The sequence below is a fragment of the Etheostoma cragini genome, chromosome 18 (genome assembly GCF_013103735.1).
Source record: "Etheostoma cragini isolate CJK2018 chromosome 18, CSU_Ecrag_1.0, whole genome shotgun sequence".
In the NCBI taxonomy this organism is placed as follows: domain Eukaryota; kingdom Metazoa; phylum Chordata; class Actinopteri; order Perciformes; family Percidae; genus Etheostoma; species Etheostoma cragini.
The window spans coordinates 2,099,019-2,123,083 of NC_048424.1; the positions used below are offsets into that span (position 1 = coordinate 2,099,019).

Genomic DNA, 24,065 nt, shown 5'->3' on the forward strand with positions numbered 1-24,065 from the left:
ACACACACACACACACACACACACACACACACACACACACACACACACACACCATCTGCTGTAAGTTTTGAACAAATAGACAAACAATAAAAAACACTCACGATTTGTCTCTGCGCGGGAAGCGTCGCTGGGGGCTGCTCTGTCGTCGCCGTGGTGATAAGGATTTCCCCCGGCTCCGCTCCTTGATTGGGGACTGGGCACTGGACGATTTAAGGATCTAAGAAAATGACATTAAGCAACAACACTGAATATCACTATTTATGTGATAACTGACACTTATTTATTAACATTTATATTTAAAAAAAAACACACAATCATTCATTGTTATCATTCACTGCAGCTTTTTTAGCCTCTTTAAGCTCATTGTTTTGGTTTAAAGCAAATTTGCTGATTAACGTCGTTTTCAGCCGCAGTTGTTTTTAGTAAAAAAAAAGAAGCTCTGATGCTGTGGACTGTAGGCCACCTGCCCCGCACCAATCAGCAGGCAAAATGAGAGACCAGCTGGGAAGTGGAAAAAGTTGGACATCTAGCTCCTTAAGAGCCAGATATTTTTCTCAGGAGTTGGTGAAGACCAAACCAGAGCTAAAAACAAGAGGGAATACTGGAGATTTATCAAGCAAGTGACTTTAAATGAATGCTATTGAAGATATGTGTTTACTGAATATACATATTGAATCTTTAAGCCAATGGTTTGATCGATGGTTGCTGTGTACCTGTCGGCTTGTTTTTATCTATTTCCGCCCCGTAGTGCCATAAATCATCAATTTATGTATGTTTCCCTCATTAATCAAATAATGATATAGTAAACCTCAAATGAAATATCAATAACAATTCTGTTGAGTCCACTGTGTCATCTTCAAATTGCTTGTTTTGTGGCATGTACAACAGTACAAATTCAAAAGGTATTCAAGATGCAATAATATAAAACAGAACAAAAACAGCAAATCCTCAGACTAACTCATTTTTTTTAAGATTATTTTTTGGGGCTTCTCCATTAGTGACAGTGGATAGAAAGGAAAGTGGTAGAGACATGGGGGGTGACACGCAGCAAAGGGCTGCAGGTTAAATTCGAACCCAGCTTGCTGCAGAGGATTCAGCCAAAATGGGGCGAACGCTCCTACTGGCTGATCTAGAGGCCGCCCCGTCACTTTAAATGATTGACTAATTATTTCAGCTCGACACGGATGATTTCAGAGTCATTGCTGATACAAAATCCATTGAACCCATTCACCCGGTGAAAATGGTTATGCACCGCACACATGCTGGTTTTCTATTTTAACCCTCATAAAGAGCTTCTGAACACCTTCAGGCATATTAATGTACAGAAATCATGCTAGCATGGCTCCAACAACACCCACCAATGCTATTCAGCTGCAGGACAGAAAGTGCAACTGTGATGAATGGGAGCCCATTGTGTGTGTGTGTGTGTGTGTGTGTGTGTGTGTGTGTGTGTGTGTGTGTGTGTGTGTGTGTGTGTGTGCGCGCTAAACAGCAATTTAAAGCTATCATTAAGATATCAGTGGGAGCAGAATGAACATGGATGGCAAGTTTTCCCGGACACAGGAAAAGCCGGGAAATGGCTCATACTCCACAGCTGCTCAGATTCCTCATGTGGTTCTGATAGATATATGAGTCTGTGTGTGTCTGTGTGAGTGTGTACTTGTGAAGCCAGTCAATGACCTGCTGTAGTGTGTTCCATAAGCCATAACATAAACCTAACGTTGACCTAAGGCAGCCCTTTAAAAAAGAGAGAACAAACTAAATGACCTCCCAGTCAAACGTAAAACTCAACTGGGTCCCCTTTAACAATGAAAATGGGTAGCACAAACACACATTGAAGTCCATAATTACCTCACATTCTCTGGAGTAACAGTAGAGATTATATTCAAGTCTTTTAAACAACTACACAGCTGACCAGAGTCTGACTGTGCGTGTGTGTGTGTGTGTCTTCATGTCTATGTGAGACAGCTGCAAACTCGCTGACCTACATATCTTGCTGACATGGAAAGCAGTCCATATAGCTCTATCCAACACCAGCATCTCTCTCACTCTCACTCTCACACACACACACACACACACACACACACACACACACACACACACACACACACACACACACACACACACACACACACACACACACACACACACACACACACACACACACACACACACACACACACACACACAGACTTTTCCATGTGCTGTGGAAATATACAAAATCCGTAATCCGATACAAATTTACACATAAAAACCCACGTGCTCATAAAACATTTAACCTCAAACAACTTACTTCTTTGTGTCTTCCCCTCTTACTCACATGCATACTCACACATTCCCTCCTTTCCCATCATGCCCTAAATAATTCCTGGCAGCTTATATTCCATGTTCAGCACAACATTACATTACATCCATCTCTGGTCTCATGGACAAACATAATTAAGGTTTTTCCCTTCACTCTTAAATAATAATAAAAAACACTGCAGCACTGCTCATGGGTGAATAAATCAAATCAGATTTGATAATGGTTCATAATGGTGGTAATTCATAATCCAATCACAGCATGTCATCTATGTCGTCTCTCCTTGCTATCAGCTGTCTTTTCAGGTAAAAGTGCAGCCCTCCTCCTCCCCTTCCACCTCCGGGCTTCGTCAACCACAACAACCTGAGTTTCTTTACGACAGTTGGGTCCTACGTTCGGTTTCTGAGTTCCCTCTTCACCATCACCAGTGTGTAGGCTACAACTGGGAAGAATACGTCAGGCTTCTCTACCCCTTTAAAATATGTTTAACAATGGAGTCTAATCCCCAAAGACTCTGTTCATTCCTTATTATGCAAATGTACAATAAATCTTTGGATATCTGCAACAAGGTCTCTCCTGATTGAAATTGCTTAATGCAGTTTGGACCTGAATAACTTATATGTAATACATGTGACCATGAGTAGTCGCTGTGTAATACATCACAATGGTATGTTTTCACTGTTTTTAAAAAACTCAAATTTGGACCCTCTTGATCTGATTTAGAGAGACATATTGGTCTTTTGCATTCAGCTATGAAATAAGATATCTGTATTGTATTTTGGGAAACAAACACTCCATTAGTTGCACCACTAAGAACTGTTTTCTTTTCTTTCTTTTTTAGGAATCCTAAACGGTCCCTTGTCCCCCTGCTGTGTTCAGTTGTTACCATCATGGTGCATTTATTTTGTTTGGTGTGTGTGTGTGTGTGTGTGTGTGTGTGTGTGTTTGTGTAGTCTGTACTTTCCTTTTCTAGGAACCTTTCTGTGTTTCCTTTTCCGTTTCTTCTTCTGATTCAGGCTGCACACTTACTTACTTACTTACTCTCCTAACAAAACTACGCTGAAGTCCATTAAAGGATAATGTTATTTGTCGGGAAAATGTAACCTTTAATTTACTAATAGTTCTTTTTGTGCACATTCATTTCTGATCTTTGTACATTCATATATCTTATTAAAACATGATGTATATGATCATGATGTACTGTAGTTTGATTAACAAAGGTGGTCTGTAGATAACCTCAACCGCTCTGAACAATAAGCATGATCAAATATTTTTTGTTCTCATCTATGGTAGGGCTTGCGATTCAGCCAAAATATGTAATAGATACATTTGTCTTCCACAAAAATAGTCACATTTAAAATTGTTGGAACAATAAAGCTGTTCAAAACTATTATCGACTGCTAGAGTGTACGTCTATGTGTGTGTACAGTGTGTACCTTCATCCTCATGTCCCGTCCGTGTTTCTCCAGCTCCTTTCTCATCTCCTGAGCTCCCAGTCGGGCAGCATTCAGCACCAAATGCTTCCACTCGACTGGCTGGAAGACGTGGGGGTCGTGAGGCACATACAGGCCAATCTTCACCTGGGAGGAGGAGGGGTTTAAGTTTGTCAGACCATTAATAGTTCTACTAATGCTTCTTTTCCAACCTCCATATCTCCACCCCCTCCCTTCTTCATCCCTTCTCGTACCTTCTTCAGAGTGTGCTGGTATCTCTTGTAGGAGCTCTCAAACTCGGCCACCAGTTCTCCCAGTGTGCGGTGTGTAAGTGGTTTGTCCATCAGGTCCTGGCGGCGGCTCATGCCAAGTGAGCCATAGCGGCCATTGCAGTAGACGCCCAGCACAACGTGGTGGAAGCAGTGGCCCGAAAACTGGGTCTTAAAGCTGATGGGGAAACGCTCGAGAGACGTCAGCCCGTTGGTCAGGTAGCTGGTCAACACACCTGAGTTAAGGAAGGATCTGGAGGGTTGCTTTTTGTTCTTGGTGCCATCTGAAGTGCTGTACATTTCAATGTATTGGATGAACTAATTTAGGCCACTGGAGCTACTTATTGGACTACAAACCTGAAATACTATTGAGTACAAACCCCAGAGTGAAAGTGTTTGAATTGTCTCAGCAGAGGCAGCAGAGCAGCTTGAGTCATGTGAAATTAGATTCAGTCTAACTCTAAGAAGGCCACTACTATGAAAATGCCACAGGCCAAATAGTGGCTCTGGGACCGCCAGAGAGCGTGCAACTCCTCCTGTTTGACTGAATGTGCCAAGAGAAACAAAAACAGAGCGATAGCTTGAGAGAGCTATCTGGTGCCATCAGAAATCTAACAAAAACAATGACACATGTGCGGGGTGTGCGTGCATTTGGTTAATCTTGTGACTCAGGAGCGATTAGTGCACCTATTGACCTTTGACCTTCTCTTTTCCATCTGCATAGTTTTCAACTCCCTTTCTAATCTTCTGCCCCTTCTCTCTTTTCCTCTTTCCCACTCTATAACGCCTTCAAATCTGACTAATCCACTCACAAACCCATTTCCAATATTCAACTGCCCGCAATCTCTTACTACCTATAGGTCATGTTTTGCAAAATAACTTTAAGGAATTCATACTGTATGTGTTTTAATTCATATCAAGTTTCCTCCACTTGAAGACAGCACTTTGAGATGGTAATCCATGCCTTTGTTACCACTAGGCTGGATTACAGCATTGCACTTTATGTGGGGGTAAGTGGGTCCTCCATCGCCCGTCTTCAGATGGTGCAGAATGCTGCTTCACGTCTTTTAACTGGCACACACGTAAACATGAGCAAATTTACCCTATTTCTCTCTCTCCACTGCTGCCTATTCAATTTAGGATCCCTTTTAAAATTCTTTTATTTGCTTTTAAAGCCTTGAATGGTCTTGCCGCACCCTACCTCGCTGAGCTGATACGCCCTTATGTACCGACACGCTCTCTCAGGGCAGATGATCAGCTGCTCCTGAGTGTGCCTAAAACTAAGCGGAAGCTCAGAGGGGACCGTGCCTTTGAGGTGTCCGCTTCAAATTTGAGGAATGACCTGCCTCTACACGTTAGGGTGGGGTAGGGCAGGTATTACTTTTGCTCATGTTATATTTTTTTCTGTATTTTTGTATTTGTCTGTACAGCACTTTGGTCAACTTTGGTTGTTTTAAAGTGCTTAACAAATACAGTAGAAATTTTATTATTTTCAACATAAACTTCAAGGTGTAAATCCTGGATTCAGAGAAAGAAAAGGAGACTTCTTTTCCCTGGACGTGCCAGAAGACTGACTGGAAAGACGAAGACGAAATAACCCTTCAGGGACAGAGAAACGTGTTTTGCAACATTTTCTGGGATTTCAGATTCAGTGCTCATTCCTCACAAACTGGTCCACAAAGATAACTGAATGAGAACTATATTTAGTTGGCTGTCATACTGTGGACTGCACAGCTTCCCAGAGTTCAACACGGACAGGGATCCAACTGTAGCAATCTGTGCAACCACACACAAACACTGAGATCTGGGCAGTCTCTTTCTCGGCAAGTAGCCCACCATCTGCTCAGTTCTGTCCATGGAGGCTTGCCATTGGCCAGAGCGCCCGCCCGTCACCCTAAGCAGCCGGGACGCAACGGCAGTGCTGTGTTTTCATTAAATATTCACTAAGCGCCATGAACAAAACTAGACCCCACACACACACACACACACACACACACACACACACACACACACACACACACACACACACACACACACACACACACACACACACACACACACACACACGTGTACCAGCATGACTGACAATAGAAATCCCATCGACACCCAGTCCTAGTATGTTGGCCTACTGAAGGAAGCCACCATTAAAAGTGTTTAAGCAAGACAATGAGTCCCTTCCTGCTTTGTCATTACCAATTTCAAAGTGACGTGTGCTGTCTAAATGACTAAATCTAATGTAAATGACTGGAGAACATCCGGCTGTGAATCATGGCCCGACCAACATGCCCTCTGCATTACAAAACACACATATAATTAATCATACTTACAAATACAACTTTGTAATTAAACACACAATATGTCACTTCTGGGGCTGGGGTCTCTCAATTAAAACAGTAACAAAGGATAGACTTTGATGACGTTGTGAAGTTGCATGGGATCATGGGAGTCGTTAAATAGTGCCAATGAAAGTCTCAGTGGCCTGACTCAGGCAAATATAATGTTAACGGACGAGTTCATTAATCAAAGTTATTTTAGTTAGCAAACATTAACTTGCTAACTTTCCATTAGATGAGCTTACCTACCCATACAGCTACTGTGGCTAACGTTATGTGAGAATTGAATCACAGTGGTAGTCCAGAGCCGTTGTACATGTTGGGAACTTTGGGAGAATTTAAGTAAACAATCAAATAACGTTATACCATAGGTCTAGTAGGTTGTAGACATTTTACTGTGGAAATGTCCCAAGTTATACCTTTAATATACGTGCATAGTTTGGTGCCATGAACGTTTTTTTATGACAGGGCAGTACAGGAAATGAACAAAAATCATTATGTATGTAGACTGACTAACAATGTAAAGAAACACAATAAAGCTAGTAATTAAGATGAGTTGCTGCAAACACACAAGCACTATGGCGAGACGGCTATAAACAATAATCAACAACATGTGTGGAAGCTAAATGCTCATGTTTGAGAGGAACTTGAGTGACAGAAACACACAGGCCGTACACTTAGTCTGTAGACACACACATCTCAACCTGTTCCTCTCAAAAAGTGCAATAGTCCCTTATCTAACTGGCAGGGGTAAGAGAGAAACCTTTTCTATGGATGTAATGCAGATCTAATCCACTAGCTTTTGAAATCCACTCTCTCTGTCCCTATTCCTTTCTCTATTTCCATCCCCATGTCGCTGTCTATTTCTCTCGCCCCCACCACCGCCCCCCTCTCCTCCTCCAGTTTCTCTCTACATTCCTTTCCTTGCTACATTTCAAAGCAACGAGATTCAAGATATGAAAATACTGGAAAAAGCATAAAACCATCTTAATGTGCGGCGCCTTTTTACTGAGAGTCATGTGCTTTCCTCATCGTCAAGCAAACTGGAGGCTATTCATTTCTTTAGTTGCCGCTCGGTGAAGGCTCTTGAAATATGGCCAAAGGTTTGTGGACACACATCTGGGGCTGTTTTATGGCTTGCATTAGGCCTCTACAGTTCCAAATAAAATATACGCTTTTTAAAAGGCCTAGTGCACTCTTTATTTATCAGATGTGTTTACTCAGTTGCGTGTTGTTATTTTCTTTTGAAAAGTTCTTTAGGGATTAGTTTTCAACTTCTTTGTACTCTAGCCTTATTCTGCAAAACACAAGTCATGATGGTTAATACAATGAGACACCGAGTCAAACCCACTCAGTGAACACACCAACCAACACAGAGAGCTGGTGTGACCCAATGTAAACCCTGAATATCCTGGAGAGAATTCAGATCACTGTTAACAGGGAAGGAACGAAACCAGCGGCAGAGGACATACCAAAGCCAAACACCAAGACAAGAAGACAGACAGCTCCAAATGCCACAAGCAACAACAGTCGCTATTCATTCCTCCTTCCCCATCCCTTTCCAGATCTTCTCCTGTCTCACCCTTTATTATTATTATTACTTGCAAACCTTTTTGATTATTTGAGAATCAGACATATTTAGCATATCTTCCTAATGTTTTAGGTGAATGTGGAAAAGGAGCTGACAAGATTATATTGCGATTTAAAATCAAATTAAGGAGATTTAAGTTTTTCAGTCCTACTAGGTCACATCAGACATGTTATTTAGTTTTTTGGACCATTTAAACTGACTCTGTAGCCCAGTGAAGGATATGCATTCATTAAGTCAATAACGTAATCAACTGGTTAGGCCACATTATCTCAACAATACTCCGTAGGTAAACGGGGTGTGTCCTGCCCTGTGATCACTATTTAAAATGCAGGCCAGTCATACTTACTCCAGATAGGGCCTCATAGCTCAGTGGTTAGAGCACTGGTCTTGTAAACCAGGGGTCGCGAGTTCAATTCTCGCTGGGGCCTGACTCCTTTTCCATCACGTTATGACCACGGTTGATGAAAGGTGACACTGCACTAACCCACACTGTCCCTCGCTGTCAGTGTAAGGTTGTTTAAAGGGCAAATCACCAACACCGGTAGAATGTCTACACTCTATTCCTTTTCTCACTCCCTCGGGCTCATATGTACCTTCTATGCTTCGCCTTTTTATTGGTTTTCTGTTGCCACTTTTTCCATTTCCCTCGCTCTCGGCTCCTTTCATCTGTAGGCAAAAGTCAGTCTCAATTAGAGTCACTGTCAGCTGCCACCCAGACAGCCCTTGAGAAAAGCCACAGTGAAACTAGCACATGTGAAACTGGACCATCCATTCACAGAAACAGAGAAATCTCTCATGTGTTGACATGCCAAATTCCCCAGGCTGATTATATTTAAACAAAGCTTAGTATCCTGTTGAAAATGTGTTGATAATGCAGTAGAGATCTCACCTTCTGACTTCTAAAGTTTGCCCAAAAAAAACCTCAAAAGGTATTAATTTTTTACCTTGACCTCAGCATTTGTATCAATTACGGACATGATGTGATGACAGACATATTTGTAGGTTGTCACATACAAGTTGCAGTTCAAACAAAGCAACTATCAGTAAAGCTACGTAAAATCAAAGGTGTGAACTCCTTAAATCATCAAGGGCTCCAACGCTCACTAAACGCCACCACTGATTTGTGAAATGGGCCTTTTGTAGTCAAACCAGAGCGTCAGTAGCACCAGAGCATAATCAGGCCCAGTTGAAACTGTAGAGGATCAAATCTGTTGAGACAGAACACAACTGCAGGTTTTCTAGAAACTAAATGTTGAAGCCTTTGCTTTAATATTTAAGCTCCGACGGATGATACTAAGCTTGTGAATTGTGTGTGTGTGGTGGGGGGTTAGACTTTGAAGAGAGCTTGTTGCTAAGCAACGCGGTTCGGTAAGAAATGGAAAGGGTGGCAGTGGTGCGGGGGGAACAGTAGAGCAACATGTCTCATTGATTTCACCCCAGTGCTCGGTGTGTGTGTATGTGTGTGTATATGTGTGTGTGTGTGTGTGTGTGTGTGTGTGTGTGTGTGTGTGTGTGTGCAGGAAAGGATACATTCCCAAGATGACGGCTTCGAGACATTTGATTGGCAAAGACTCTCTGATCATCTCTCTTGCTGTCTCCATTAACCTGGAAGAGGAGATGAAGAAGAGGAAGGGAAAGTGAGAAGATGAGTTAGAGGAGGAGGAGCAGAGCACAGGGAGAGGCAGAAGGGTGGTTAGAAAGAAAAGAAGAGAACAATAAGGGATAAATTGAAAATATGAGGCAATAAGAGAAAGACAGGGATGATGAGAAAGGGGGGAAGTAAAAAGATGCTCTGTAAGCAAGTTATTTAAAAAAATTGATGACCAAAACAAAGTGTTTTGATATTTTTCATGTTCTACAGAGATGGTCACGAGTTAGATGGCACTGTGTTACACCTCAAACTAATGTATCTATAAACCTATGTTATAATAAGAACTGGGGGTGGCAGTAGCTCAGGGAGTGGGGTTGGGAACCGGAGGGTTGCTGGTTCAGCTGGAGAGAGGCCAGTTCACCTCCTGGGCACTGCCATGTGCTTTTTAGCAAGACAATGATCCCCCCCGCAACTGCTCAGGGCGCTGGTCCAGCACTGGCAGCCCACTCACTCTGACATCTCTCCATTAGCTTTTATTAGTGCATAAATAGGTCCTGAGCATGTGTGTGTGTGTGTGTGTGTGTGTGTGTGTGTGTGTGTGTATTTCAGGCCTGTGTGTAGTAACAGTAACAGAGTGGGATCAATAAAACAGTATAAATTAAATAAAGCATAACACTGTAAGCGCTTTAGCAATGTTATAAATTGAAGCAAAGTGGTGTCGCGCGAACATAAAAATCATTTCTGGGTAGTTGATTTGAACTGCGGAGATATATGAAATATTTTAGATGAATGGGTTTGCTCACCGCACTTGAATTGTATGTTCGGGACGCAGGAGTTTTCTACATGGTAGATATTGGAAACAACCATTGGGATTGTGTCTATAGATGAGGTCCCTTTTCTTTAGCCACTCCTTACAGAGAAGTCGAACTTCATGGCGTTGGTCCCCTGCTCAATGCTCCAGCAGCCTGCCTTTCTTTAGACTAACTCATAAGGTACTTCAGTACTTACAGAAACTAGTATTGTGTACAAGCAGAAAAAATATCAGTGTTCATCAAAATCTCTTCTGATGTTTAAAGCAATATCTCCTCCATCAGATGCTGAGATTAGAACATGTCTAGGTGTGTTGATCTGATTAATAATTAAACAACAATATCATTGCATGTTGTAATCAAAACGGCAGTTCACTTACCCACACAGTGGACGGCTCTTCTTGATTTCAAAGAATTGGGTTCCTGTGTGGTTGTATCTGATAGAAATGTTAAGCACAACAACACGGACTTCCACTTACAGGTGTAGCTCTCATCATGACATCTGTTGACAGAGTGCATTTAAGTCCCGCCCCCCCCCACCGGAGGGTAACAGAACTCTCGGTTCTCCTTCGACTTGTATTGTGTTAAGGTGCCTTCTTGTCAATACTGTCTGTTAGCAAACAACAGAAAAAAACTAAATGCTGCTTTGTTGTGATATTCACTACCAACAATGAACCCACAACTCAAGTTTTTATAAGCTGTCTTACCAAAAAACAAGGCTTTTATTAAGACAAAAGTGGATACAGACGAGAGGAACCAGCAGAGAGAATGGAGAGACTGTGGGATCCTGACGCTGAACCAACAATATGCATGACGTTACTTGTGTTAACTTAACAAACTATAGTTACCCTAAAACTGACATTTGGATATTTGACTTGATAACAAAATGCTTTCTGCAAAAGGAACATAATGTTAGGTTAGCTAACAGATGGAATTGATGAGGAGGCACCTTCACGCAATAAAAAGTCAATGGAGAGCAGAAAGTGTTTTTTTCCCCTCCAGTGGGCATGGCATTCAGAGTATGCCGCGATGCACTTTGTCTCTATAGCGACACATGCTGCTTTGTTTGCATTAAAAGATACTGCAGAGTCTTCATGTAGTTCTGGATGGCCACCAGCCAATCTGGGACCGACATGGACGGTTTGAAGGTTGGAACCGAGGGGATAGGATGCTGCAGAGAGAGAGAGAGAGACAGACAGAGAGAGAGAGAGAGAGAGAGAGAGAGAGATAAGAGATTTATGAGCTGTTGTGACAAAAAGGACGTCCATCCTTGGAATAAAACCACCATGACCAATGTCAATCATCGGTGTATTTCTGCACCGGCCATTTGCACCGTGCTGATCCCTGTACAAACACACACTGTACATACATTACAAACATCTCAAAAAATGTTCCAGTGTTTATACAGTTCTTACTTATTTGTATTTATCATTTTAATTGCAGCGTCCCCCCTTTTCTAATGTTATTTGAAGTTATCTTACTTTACACTGATCAACCCATTTCTCAGTATACAATTAAGCCTTAACGTACATTGTATAGTGAGAAATGGGTTGATTTTGAAAGAGGCAGAATGAGTGGGAGCATAGGTTTTGTTGGATTTTTTTATGATTGGTTTGTGGGAATTATTTCATATTTTTTAAATATAAAAATAAAGCCTCTATGAATGGAAGTGAGAGAGCAAGAGAACGAGACAGAGAGTTTATTCTTATATCTAATGTTCAATTATGTCTTTACATTTTATGTGAATTGATTCATATTTTTAATGTAAATCTATCCTAATATTGTGTTATGTCCATATAACTGCTTGTTGTGTTCTGTCTGAATATTTGGACAAATTGTGTGCTGATACTTTTCTTATATTGTTATTGTGAATATGTATTTGAGAGAGATAGAGGAAGAGAGAGAGAGAGAGAGAGAGAGAGAGAGAGAGAGAGATTATCTTAAAGCAAATTGACATGTGGTAACGTTCAAAGACATCTTGAAAAATCTGCCTTCTCAATGCCCCGTTTCTCATTACAGCTCGCACTGCAGCTGAAACTCACTGATGTTCCACCACTGATGGAAATAATTTGGCAACACCAGTCAACTATTTATTCTACTTTCACGTTAAAGACCAGTTAACTTAAAGCTGCAGTGCTTGGCTAAACGTTTATTTAGCCAAGTGTAAAAGTGGTACCAGTCACCAGCTCACTCTTTTTAACCCACCACGAACCATTGCATCTGTTTAAAGTCTTTTCTTAAAAGCAGATGAAATCCTCAGTCTTGGTTGCTTGGTGGCTCTTTTTAATTAAACATTTGTGTAACGTTCTAGTGCTGTGTGTTTCTATAGGCTGTTACAGATGCCATCAGGCCAGGGCTGGACGATATGGAGAAAATCTCATTTATTTTTCGCCAAATCCCTCCATATCAAGACAATATTGTAAGGTTGACTATTGTTGCTTACCCAAAATATTTGATGAGAACAAGATCTGTGCTGTGTCAGTAGCTCAGTCAGTAGGTAGTTGTGTTTGTGAACCAGTGGGTTGCTGGTTTCAAGTCCCCATATGGACCAAAGTATGGTGGTGGCAGCTGGGCACTTCCAATGCACTCTTGAGCAAGGCACCAAACCCCCAATTGCTTGGGGCACCTTACCATTGGCAGTCCCGCACCCTGACCTCTCTTCAATAGAGATAACAATAAACCATTGCAAATTCCCTTACAGGACTAAGAATGAATTTATGTTATGTAATGCAGCCTATTAAAGCAGGAAAATGTAAATGTAAATGTGCTGTATTTATATAGCGCTTTTCCAGTCTTAACAACTGCTCAAAGCGCTTTTACATCTACAGGAAACATTCACCATTCACACACATTCATACACTGTGGCCGGGGCTGCCGTACAAGGTGCCACCTGCTCATCAGATAAACATTCACACACATTCACACTCCGATGCGCAGCACCGGGGGCAACTCGGGGTTCAGTGTCTTGCCCAAGGACACTTCGACAATGAGTGCAGGGGCGGGGATCGAACCACCAACCTTCCGATCGGCAGGCAACCGCTCTACCACTGAGCCACAGCCGCCCCGAAAAGAAAACACTTGTGTTATATCACAATATTACGATATCCAAAACCTAAGACAATCTCTAGTCTAATATCGGGATATTGATTCATATTGATATATTGCCCAGTCCTACATCAGGCGTTTGTTTTGACAGAAAAGTAGACAACTTCTTGCAATATCCAATATATCTTTACATTTTTTAATTCGCAGGCCATTTAATTTCTGCACAATAGACGAAATATTTGTTGCAAAATGTCATTCCTTAGGATTAAAAAGCCTCTGAACAACATTTAGAAAACAAGATAATACTACTACAGCTCCTTTGACCGCTGATACCACTATTGGTAGGTGTGGAAAAAAAAAGAAAAAAAAAAGGGAAACCAACCCAGTGTACTTGATCTGTATATGACAGCTGACAATGAACAGCCACATGACATAAATAAATAAATAGACGGATGACACATGACATTGTCTCTATCCCAGTATGTTGTGGTTATGTTTAGGACACCACCTTAGACCAGTGGGCCCCCCATATGTGCGGCGCTGCTGTTTCTGCAGCCGTTTCACCTCAACCAGAACCATTTGAGAGAAGAAACAGAGGTCACAGCTGTGGTTTCATAAAAGCACATGACCACACCAGCGGAGAGTGAGTCAGACTTAAACACAAAAAGATACTTCCTCTGAAACACAGAAAGCCTGTGTGTGTGTGTGTGTGTGTGTGTGTGTGTACACGCAGGAAGGGTGAACTATAGCAGCAGCCTTATCATTTCCTGTGGGTTTCTGCATAACTGTTTATTTACAGCAAGAAAAATAGAGCTGAGGAGGAAGACAACAGGACAAAATGGACAACGAGCTCTGATGCATGTTGGGGGATTTAATTTTTCAAATCGTTGAGGTGCCGCAGATAAACTGGTGGCATGTGAGATCTTCCCAAAAACAAGGCCTGGAGACAGTAACTTTTAAATAAAAATCAACAAAAAATTGAATAATTCATTATTAACTTATCAGAATCGAGCACTGACTCGTTCTAGAGAGAATCGCGATGCATCTAAGAATGGATTTTTTTCCAACCCCTTAATACTTATGATAAAAGTACACACACACACAAGGGACATGTTTGAAGAAAAAAAAGAACTTACATATTCCTTAAGGCTTTTAATGGCACTAAAGGATCTTCAAAACTCACAATAACAAACCATGTATGGAAAGGGTTTCAAAGATATGGCCCATGGGCCAGAACTGGCCTAACAAAGGGACCAATCAGGTCTGTGCAAGTGTGAAAATTGCATAGATATAATTTATTCTAAATCCAAAATTACCATTTTAATCTCCGAGAGTTAAGAGTTATTTTTCTGTAATTCTAAGACTTTAATCTTAGAAATTCTGAGTTTTGTCTTGGAATATAACCCCTTTCTCCCGGGCCCGTAATGTTATCTTTTTCCTACCATGCCCTTAGAACACTGTCGTAGCAGAAGCAACTTGAATTTGCCAACATGAAGCTAACAAGAAACCTTGTGGCAGATAAAGTTTCTGATCTTTCTGGAGTGGTTTTCTGGTCTGATACAATTAGGGGTATGTGGCCCATGAACTAAAAGGAGTTTGACACCCCTGATGTATGGGATTTAATCTGTAGTCAGACATTCAGGGAAATTTGTAATCAGACTATCAACAAGTTACTCGGCCAATAAAGCAGTTACTGAGCCACTCAACCACTTGTTACAGTACAAATAGTAGATTAAGCCTAAAACCAGACGAAATAACAAGCAGTGGACCTGTGTGTCAGTCATTGAGCTTAAAACAATCAAGCAACTGGTCATTCTTCTTATCAGGCCAGTCGACAGTCATTGGGCCCATAAACCAGTCTGCCAGCCAGCCAAGACCAGTAAATAGCAGATTTAACAGCAGCATAATAATCTCCCATGTTGTAAAATCCTAACTAAGGCGTAACACACTGGCTGCATCAGCTGGCACACACACACACACACACACACACACTCTAAAGCTGCTTTCTGCTGGGTCAGGGAGTGAGATGACTGGTGATCCCTCACTTTCATCATCCTTTCCTCTGCTACAGGGGAATGTCTGTTAGATGGAGCTGCCATCATCACGTTCACTGCATGAAGTCGATACAAAAAGGCTCCATTTTAAATGAAGTAAAATGACGTTACAGCCATCGTGCATGGTGCTAACGGAATTACCATTTTTTCAAAATATATTTACAACACAACCACGCTGCCTTTAATAAAAAGAAGAAGAGATAGTTAATGAAATTCAGCATGACAAACTGCTGCATTTTAGCTTTCCACAACCCCAAAACAGTTTGAGAGGAGCTCAGGTGAAAAGTCAGGAGTAGGCGTTCTATATGAGGTGTCAGATAAATTAAGGTGCATTGCTACTGGCTAAACTGTTCCAAGTCAGTTACAACATGGCATCATGACTTTGTGTAAACATACACGCCGACTTAAAGTGCCCATGTTATGAAAAAAAGGTGTGCGTGCTTCCACACACATACGCACTTGAAAAAAAACATCCATGCTGTTTTGAGTGAGATCCGGTTTCTGAACGTCCTCTGCCTTCAGTCTTTGGGTGACCTGTTCAATATCTGCAGGGCTTCCTACGTCACTAGCCGAGATTCATACTATTCGCTACGGTGTAAATTCACACGCAATCACAAGGTAATGTAAGTCAATGCATAGCCCTAACAGCGTAGATAAACACGCTAAAAAGCACGTATGCGCCTTGATAACACGTTAATAATGGCATACAAATTGGCGTGTCATACAAACGCCATTTCATGAGATCAGTCTGGTTACGAGTAGATATGGGAATCACAAGAAGCCCAACGATACAATATTATAACGATACTTATGTCACAATCTGATATTATTGCGATTTTAAACATATCACGATATAACAACCTTTTTCCAACTTCAAACTATACCCCTAAGTCAAACTTTGTCAACATCTGTTTTATATGAAAAGACAAGTTTATCTACTCGTTCCTCTCACTTCAAATTTTATTGCTGCAAAATGGGAGTGGACTGAAAAAGCATATTAGTCAAGTACCAAAAAGCTTGCATTTTATATAATTAAAGATTGATACTTTTGTCCATGTACTATGCAGTATTGCCATAATTGCCCCCCCCCCCTCCTTCCCTCTGTAGAAGATATCCAATATGCTTTACTTTTTTTGTATTACTTTTTTTCCCTCCGGGTCTATTTTTTACACACCAGTTTCCCACTCCAGAGCCGGAGGCAAGCAGGCCACATGACCCAGACAGCAGCATAGGAGACAAAAACCAGATGGAACGTTACCAGAGACACAACAATATAGCAGAGAAGATGGATGTCATATAGTATCAGCTATGACCTTCCTGGTTTTGGAATTTTGAATTGTTTAAAGGAGATGGGGAGTAGAAATCAGTTAGAGAGAAAAAAAAAAGGTCAACTGATTTGGCAGCGCATAACAACATCAGTAAAAGGCGAGAGGAGAACACAATTAGGACGTTCACTGACTTTTATGAGCGTCAATGTGTAAAATAGAGGGGGGGGGGGACAGGTCGTACTTCCTACTAACAGGATATCTTTAGAGCGGGACATCCCAAGGAACGCATTTCTGTGTGTGTGTGTGTCTGTGTGTGTGTGTGTCTGTGTGTGTGTCTCTTCAACAAGAGAGACAGCTGAGAAACAAATGATTAAGCGGTCTCGAAACGAGACTCCCCCGTTTCTTGTGATCCTCTTTTTTACTTGGTTGCATGCCCTACGTCAGTACTGACAGCGGTGCTTGAATCTACTGCAAGACTTCAACACACTAAAGAACACCTTCTGGAAGATTAATGCTGCAGTCTGTAGTTCTTTGGCTGAGAGAACATCTCTCTTAACTAATCCATGTTGGCAGGCATCCGTAAACATAAAAGGGTCCGATCTAAAACCAGCCATTTGTATCCGGAACTAAACAAACTGACACAAGCTTCTGCAGGCAGACATTTACAAGACGTTCATTTCACCAGCCCTGACTCCGTGTCACCCGTGGGTGAGTTCCCATCGCCTAGTAGTTCCCTCCAAGGTGGACTGCATAGGGTAGTCCGCCATGTTAACTTACATTCCAACTGCAAACAAACAAGTTCATCACTTCAGCCTGACATCCACAAGCAAGATTCCCCATTAATCCATGTGCCTCGCTAAAACAACGTTGTACATCTTGTAAATGAATCACATCACAAGTAATAAAAATTAAAAATTAAAACGGGGGGGCAGTAGGCCAATCCGTAGGGAGATGGGTTGTGAACCTGAGGGTCGCTGGTTCAAGTCCCCATACAAAAAGAGTATGGTGGTGGACTGGTCGGAGAGGTGACAGTTCACCTCCTGGGCACTGCCAAGGTGCTCTTGAGCAAGGTGCCAAACCCCCAACTGCTCGGAGCGCCTTTCCATGGACAGCCACCCCTGATCCACTTTTCCATGTTGATAAGAGCATTAAAATGAGAAAGAAATTATGGGACAAGAAGAAATCAAGGGAGATTTAGAATAGATAAAAATGTTTGATAAATTGTGAGTTAACTATGACATTAAAGCGATTAATCGCAATTAAATATTTTACTCGTTTCACAGCACTAGTTGTCAAATCTATTAACCCCATCCAAAAATAAAATCCTTTTGTCACAGACTGAGCAGAAACCTTTTAATCCAGAACAATGGAACTACAATGGATTATGGAAATGAAAACCTTTATCCTACTTATTTGGTGACCACATAGATTCTCCTGTACTGGTAGTTTTAGTTCCTGCTCCAGTCCAGGATCTTGTCAACATGTAGCACATTAGAGACAACTGCTGATGACAACGCACTCACGGTCAACCCATTTCAAACCTGTCTTAATTTGTTTATGCATATGTTTTATTTCAAACATTCAACCAGAGAAAAGGTGAATGATTTAAAAATGAATAATTACAGAAAAATTTAAAAAGGTTTGGGTTTCTTGTATAGCTTTGACAGATAATCTGCTCAGACAAATTTGGGCCAGTTTTGTTTCCCCAATTAAAAGTCCCTTACATGGTCCAGTTGGTATCCAGAGATTATCCACTTCTCAGATTGTATTAGAGGGATTATTTGGTCCCTGTGCCAAGACTTCTATCCTGTAAATGAGGACACAGAGAGCGGCAGTGTGCGCTTACTGATGATGACAAAGATGAACACTGTGTTGAGTCTACCTGAGGCTACTGCATGTTTACATTTTGAAAGTAACCTACAAAACCGAAACCTACGTGTACTTTGTTTTTTTTAAATTGTATCCCTGAGCAATCTATCAAACTTCCCCCAAAAACTAACCTGGAGGCTAAAATACTGCGACAGGTTGTCTCATTTGTTTGTGTTAACTCTGGAAATGTCTAATTTGTTGCTGTGATACATTTCTACATTTCACACAATCACGAAACATATCATCATATCCCATGGTTTGTACCAAAAACAAAGGGATTCCTTCAAATAAATGACCCAGTTAACCCTTTTGGGTCGGTGTATCAGCAACTGTATCTGTGGTAACCACCTGCTTTCACAATGTCCACACACACACACACACACACACACACACACACACACACACACACACACACACACACACCAGAGTCAGGTTGCATATTAACAATACGCAATAAGCTAACGGACGCCTTAGGTGCATGCATATATACACACACATTATCAAATGAAAACAACCCAATGTAATACTATATTTACTGAGAAACAAGGTACCTTAGTTAGAGATGAAGTGAAAAATAAACTCACTTATTATGACGTTGTTTCACCAATAATAACTTTAAAATAGAGCTTAGTTGCTTTTTAGTTTGACATATCCATCAGTAAGTCATCATGTAAAATAATAAAAAGCATACGGTTTTCTGAAAACATCATTATAAGTGGAGCTAGTAGTTTATCTTTTTACATCACTGTCCCAAAACACTAAACTGATACTACTCCCACACTCCTACAGAGACGTACTGCATTTTCCTACTCAAAAGGCTTCCAAGAGGTTTTACAGCTGGCTCAAACTTTATAGAGATATTCCTGGACTGAAACGTTAAATCTGAAAACAATTATAAACTGGGGCTGAAGTCTTCTGTAAACAAGCTTATGTGTGTGCATATGTCCCGTTTTTCTATGTTGATGTGTTTGTTTTGTGTGCACATGTCCTTCTGTCCAGAGCAACTGCATGGGATAGTTTGGCACTGCCAGCCAACCGGGGACACTAATGACCACATGGCCAATTATAGGAGCTAACGAACCACCAGATTCCCTCCTCCACAGTCTGAAACACAACAACCATTCATCCCAATCACAAGATGGGCAAACTATGAGGAGAATCTGGGCTGATGGGCCTCAGTGGCAGCAGACAAGGATGTGTATAAGGCGCGTGGGGATGCCGTTTCAGACCAGTCGTACATATTTTACTGTTTCACCGACTTCTTTTTTCTGCTCCTACACAGAGAATGCTGCTCAATAAAGAAGAAAAATACCAGAGGAAAGAAACTACTATTTACACGATTACGATCATTTCTTTATCGATTAAACTGTTGATCACTTTTTCTATTAATATGTATATAATATAATATATAGAACATTGTTTGTTTCACTGGAATTCTCTACCCAGCAGTCAGATTTCAAGAACAGCTGTTTGCAGCACACCCCTGGAGGAGCTTTTTGCCGTAAGAAGCACCCATACAGTATTTGTCTAACCTAAAGAAATGTTATGATTGTACAAATGTGTATTGAAATGTGTGTGTGTGTATTTGAAGTGTGTGTAAGTCCGGAGTCACAATGAGTCACATGCATGGTGACCAATCCAAGAAGCAGAATTAACATCACTTGACAGGTGGGCACCCCGATTTAGCACAATGTTGTCATGGTACTGTGATGCATTTCTATGAGTGTGTGTGAAAAAACTGATGGAAATAAACACTGAAGCCGCGTAACTGCACGCACGTACGCGCGCACACAAACACACACGCACACACACATCCAGTAGGCTTTGCACTGTCAAGCAGACAGTCAGATAATCTACCTCTGTCTGACTCATATCCCAATCGTAATAAACAGTATGCACACCAGAGGAGAGAACATCTGGAAGTAGCAATATATTACGATGCTGGCACAAATACTTGATAAAAGCAGATTAGCAGACTGATCGGTTGCTCTAGAGCTGCAACAATTAATCAACTAATCAATTGATTGACTCATTTACCAATCAAAATGTCAGGCTTTGCCCATTCCAGCGTTGCAACTATGAGAATTTGCTACTTGTTCCGCTTTATATCATGTTTATAAACTGAATAGCTTGGGTTGGAAGAAAAAATAATAGTGTTAACAAATTTGATCCGGGCCTTTTCAAATAAATTTGTAAGCTATTAAACAGATTTGGCAAAAAGGCAAGAAGACAACAAACAGAACTCCACACTGCAGGAGCGTTGGGCAACAATACTGCACCATACTTTATGGGAAGGCAAGTGTTTGTAAATGACGACAACATGTGCTACACGCAGCACACTCTCTAACAAGGGTGAACACAGGTAAGTTCAAATATCAAATGAATAATTCATTAATTAAAAAGGGGTTGACAACTAGGGAGAACTATTTGTGAAACACTGTCAGCCTTTGTAGCCTTGTTTTGGTAGAAATGTAGCCTTTAAAAGTTAAAATATTTTCTCATTTAGTGTTATTTTATAACTTTAAAAACCTAGGGAAGAACTAGGGCTGGGCTTTATGGCCTAAATCTTCTATCCCAATATAGATCAATAACAATTTATGTTGCTATCAATCGCATATAGCATGTTTTATGTTAGTTCAATAAATAAACAGTCTAAATACTGACTATGTTTACATGCAAGTAAAAAATAGTGTGACGTTAAAACAAATCCGCAATTCTCCTTAAAATGTTCCACAACAGAGAAAATCTAAGTATGTGCTTGTCATTATCAATTTAGACTAAGTATTTCACAATATCTCGATATATTACTTCATCACAATATGATTTCATTCAAAGACGATAAATGATCACATTGAATAATCGCCCAGCCCTAGGATGAACCAATCACAGGTGGCGTACCTTGGGCAGGTATGCAGCATTTTGTATCCTGTCCACCATCTCCTGACCCTCAGGGTGCACAGCAGCCACATGGGACCACATCCTCTCCCAGGTCACGCTCTCGATGGGAAAACCGGACCTGTTAACGTAGAAGAGAACCCCTCCGTCCTTCTCCTCTTCCTCCCCAGGGGACCGGGAGCCGTTGTTGGGGGGAGAGGTGGAGGAATCGTCCTGGGTGGTGCTGCAGCGGAGGAGGCAGTGCGAGCTGCTGCTCTTGGACCGGCCATGCCTGCTCAGCTTGGCCGGAGACGTGCCGGAGCGGCTCGGGGAGTTGGGTCCCGTCATTGATCCGGGGGGGGGGCCGGAAGAGGAGGAGGAAAAGTTAGGGCAGGCGTTCCTCCTCCAGCTACAAGAGCTTCTTCTTGTTTGTCGTTGGAGAGTGCATGTTGATCTTCCACGGCACACCTGGACAGGGTAGGAAAAAAAACGTCAAACTTGCCGCTATCGTTAAAATATCAGTACACTTTTTGAAATAGATCCACAGTTCAGGTGCATTTCTGTACTGTGTGTCAGCTCTAATATTTCCATAAATAGGTACATTAGTGTTTTATCAGGTGCATCCCACAGAGAAGTGTACACCCAAAGAAGATCTGTACCTTTCCTATTTTGGAAGAGGAATGATGGTGCTACAGTGAGTGGAGTACGAAACGTTGTCAGCCTAACTATAGATCCCTATAGGGAAGAAAAATCCCCCAATGACCCAGACCGATTTCTTTCATAGAAAACATTACATTAGGTGATGACATAGGTATGACAAAATCATAGTTAGCATTACATTGAGAGTCACACAAGTAGCCAATGGCAGTGGTTCCAAAAGTGGGGTCTAGGGGACCCCCAGGGGTCCTCGATGGGGTCCCTCACAAAAGGGGGAATCATTTAGCATATTAATTCCATCCATAAGTAACACAATGAAATAATTTATGACAATTAAAAACTCTATTAAGAAACATGTGCAAACATCTAATTAAATGGGGGTCGGTGGTCTACTTTGTGCCAGTTTAGGTTCACTTGAAAAGAAAAAGTTTGTGAACAACTGGCCTAGGGTAGCAAATATTAAAAATATAAAATACAAAGGATTTATGGTAAAAAGAAAAAGCAAATGCGAACAGTGTTATTAGTCTGTAACGTTACAGTGATGCCAAAATACTTTTATTTGGCTAGAAATACAACGTCCTTATAACATTAGTTGTAAAACGATATCTCTGTAAACTCATTCCTAAATATAGTAAAATATAGGGGGGGGGGAGAAACTTATTGCAGAAGGAAAGTGAAGGAAGGAATGGTCGCTAACGGTAGGGAACAAGTTAATATCGAAATCATTATTTTTGAGTGCAGCCGCTGAAATATCCTAACCGTTATTTATCCAACCGTACCGTAATTTCCACCGGGGATCCAAATTCAAACCAACGACGGACACTCCGGTTTAAAAGGCATTTGACTCAAAAAACACCGTGAGACGAGGAAGGTCCCATTGACTCCGAGGCGGCGTTGTCCACCACAGGATGTAAAGTCTTGTTTTGGTTCAAGGCTGGTAACTTCACCCCTTCTTGTACGTGTCAAGCTAACAAGTGCTAACAACCGGTGCGCTGGGAACACGGTCGTTTTCCCTTCAAAGTAAAAGCAGTAGGTGTGTCGGTCTTGCGTATTTATAAAATAAATACTACGAATCGTTGCAACATACCAAGAGACCCCTCATGTCTTCCTTTGTGAGAAATTTAAGTGTATCAATGAAGGTACCATGTCAATTCAACCAAATTAACCACTCTCTCGTCGGAGCTTTTCTTATTTTGGAAATATCATCAGGAAGTCCTTCTCTTTCGCTAGATATCTAACGTTAGCGGCTCTCATTGCGGGGGCCGTTCCTCCGACCACCCCAGACCGGGAAAATGACTACCTCTGTGCATTCCTTCTCGTAAGCAGCCTGCACGGTGCCTCGGTATCAACTACGTCCCCTGAAAAACCGACTCCATCTTGATAAAAAAAGGCTTATTTGATCACTCACATGATTAAATTATTGGGGATAAAGCGGACCTACTACCTAGTACTGTTCTCCCTGTATCTTTCAGTTGCTTGTATCCCAGGCAGCCAGCCACCAACGTTCGGCGGCATGTCATTGGTCGAGCCAACAAAGAGGGGCGGGTCGGAGAGGACTCTCTACCATAATTGGAACTGACGACGCTTTCTGATTGGTGGATTTTGATAGACGAAGTCGTCAACAAGTGATATATCTGCAACAAATGGGATTTTCAGCGTCTTGTTGCAATTGTTTATTTTGCACATTCTCAGGTGCTGATTGACATGGTTAGCTCCCCCAAAAATAGTATAGAATAGAATACAATATAATTATTCTTACACTAAAAGTCTATCCACACATCTCACAAAATATCAGTTTTAATAAAATTTCCAAATGTGGCTGTAAATAATGAAGAATAATTGATATTACAAGCTGGAATTATGTTCATTACATTACATATGCAACTAGAGGTTAAACATGCTTGAAAAAAAGTTACAAATAAAATAACTATGAATTGTTGAACTACAACTCAACTTTATATACATTACAG

The 24,065-nt window shown here is 41.3% G+C and overlaps 1 protein-coding gene and 1 non-coding gene across 2 annotated transcripts in view; one reads left to right on the forward strand and one right to left on the reverse strand.

Annotated features, from left to right (window-relative positions):
- vash2 (vasohibin 2) overlaps positions 1–23,586 on the reverse strand; it is a 33,373-nt gene extending 9,787 nt beyond the window's left edge. Inside the window, exons 1-8 of the mRNA XM_034899381.1 lie at positions 22,875–23,586; positions 21,463–21,906; positions 11,411–11,499; positions 10,709–10,765; positions 9,459–9,533; positions 3,990–4,227; positions 3,739–3,882; positions 102–217 (exon numbers count right to left, since the gene is read on the reverse strand). Coding sequence (XP_034755272.1) covers positions 102–217; positions 3,739–3,882; positions 3,990–4,227; positions 9,459–9,533; positions 10,709–10,765; positions 11,411–11,499; positions 21,463–21,786 — 1,043 coding nt within the window. The 5' untranslated portion in view covers positions 21,787–21,906; positions 22,875–23,586. The remainder of the gene's footprint in view (positions 1–101; positions 218–3,738; positions 3,883–3,989; positions 4,228–9,458; positions 9,534–10,708; positions 10,766–11,410; positions 11,500–21,462; positions 21,907–22,874) is intronic.
- On the forward strand, positions 8,284–8,356 carry trnat-ugu. The gene has a single exon. It is a non-coding gene; the product is annotated as a tRNA-Thr (tRNA).
- Positions 23,587–24,065: the final 479 nt, after the last annotated feature.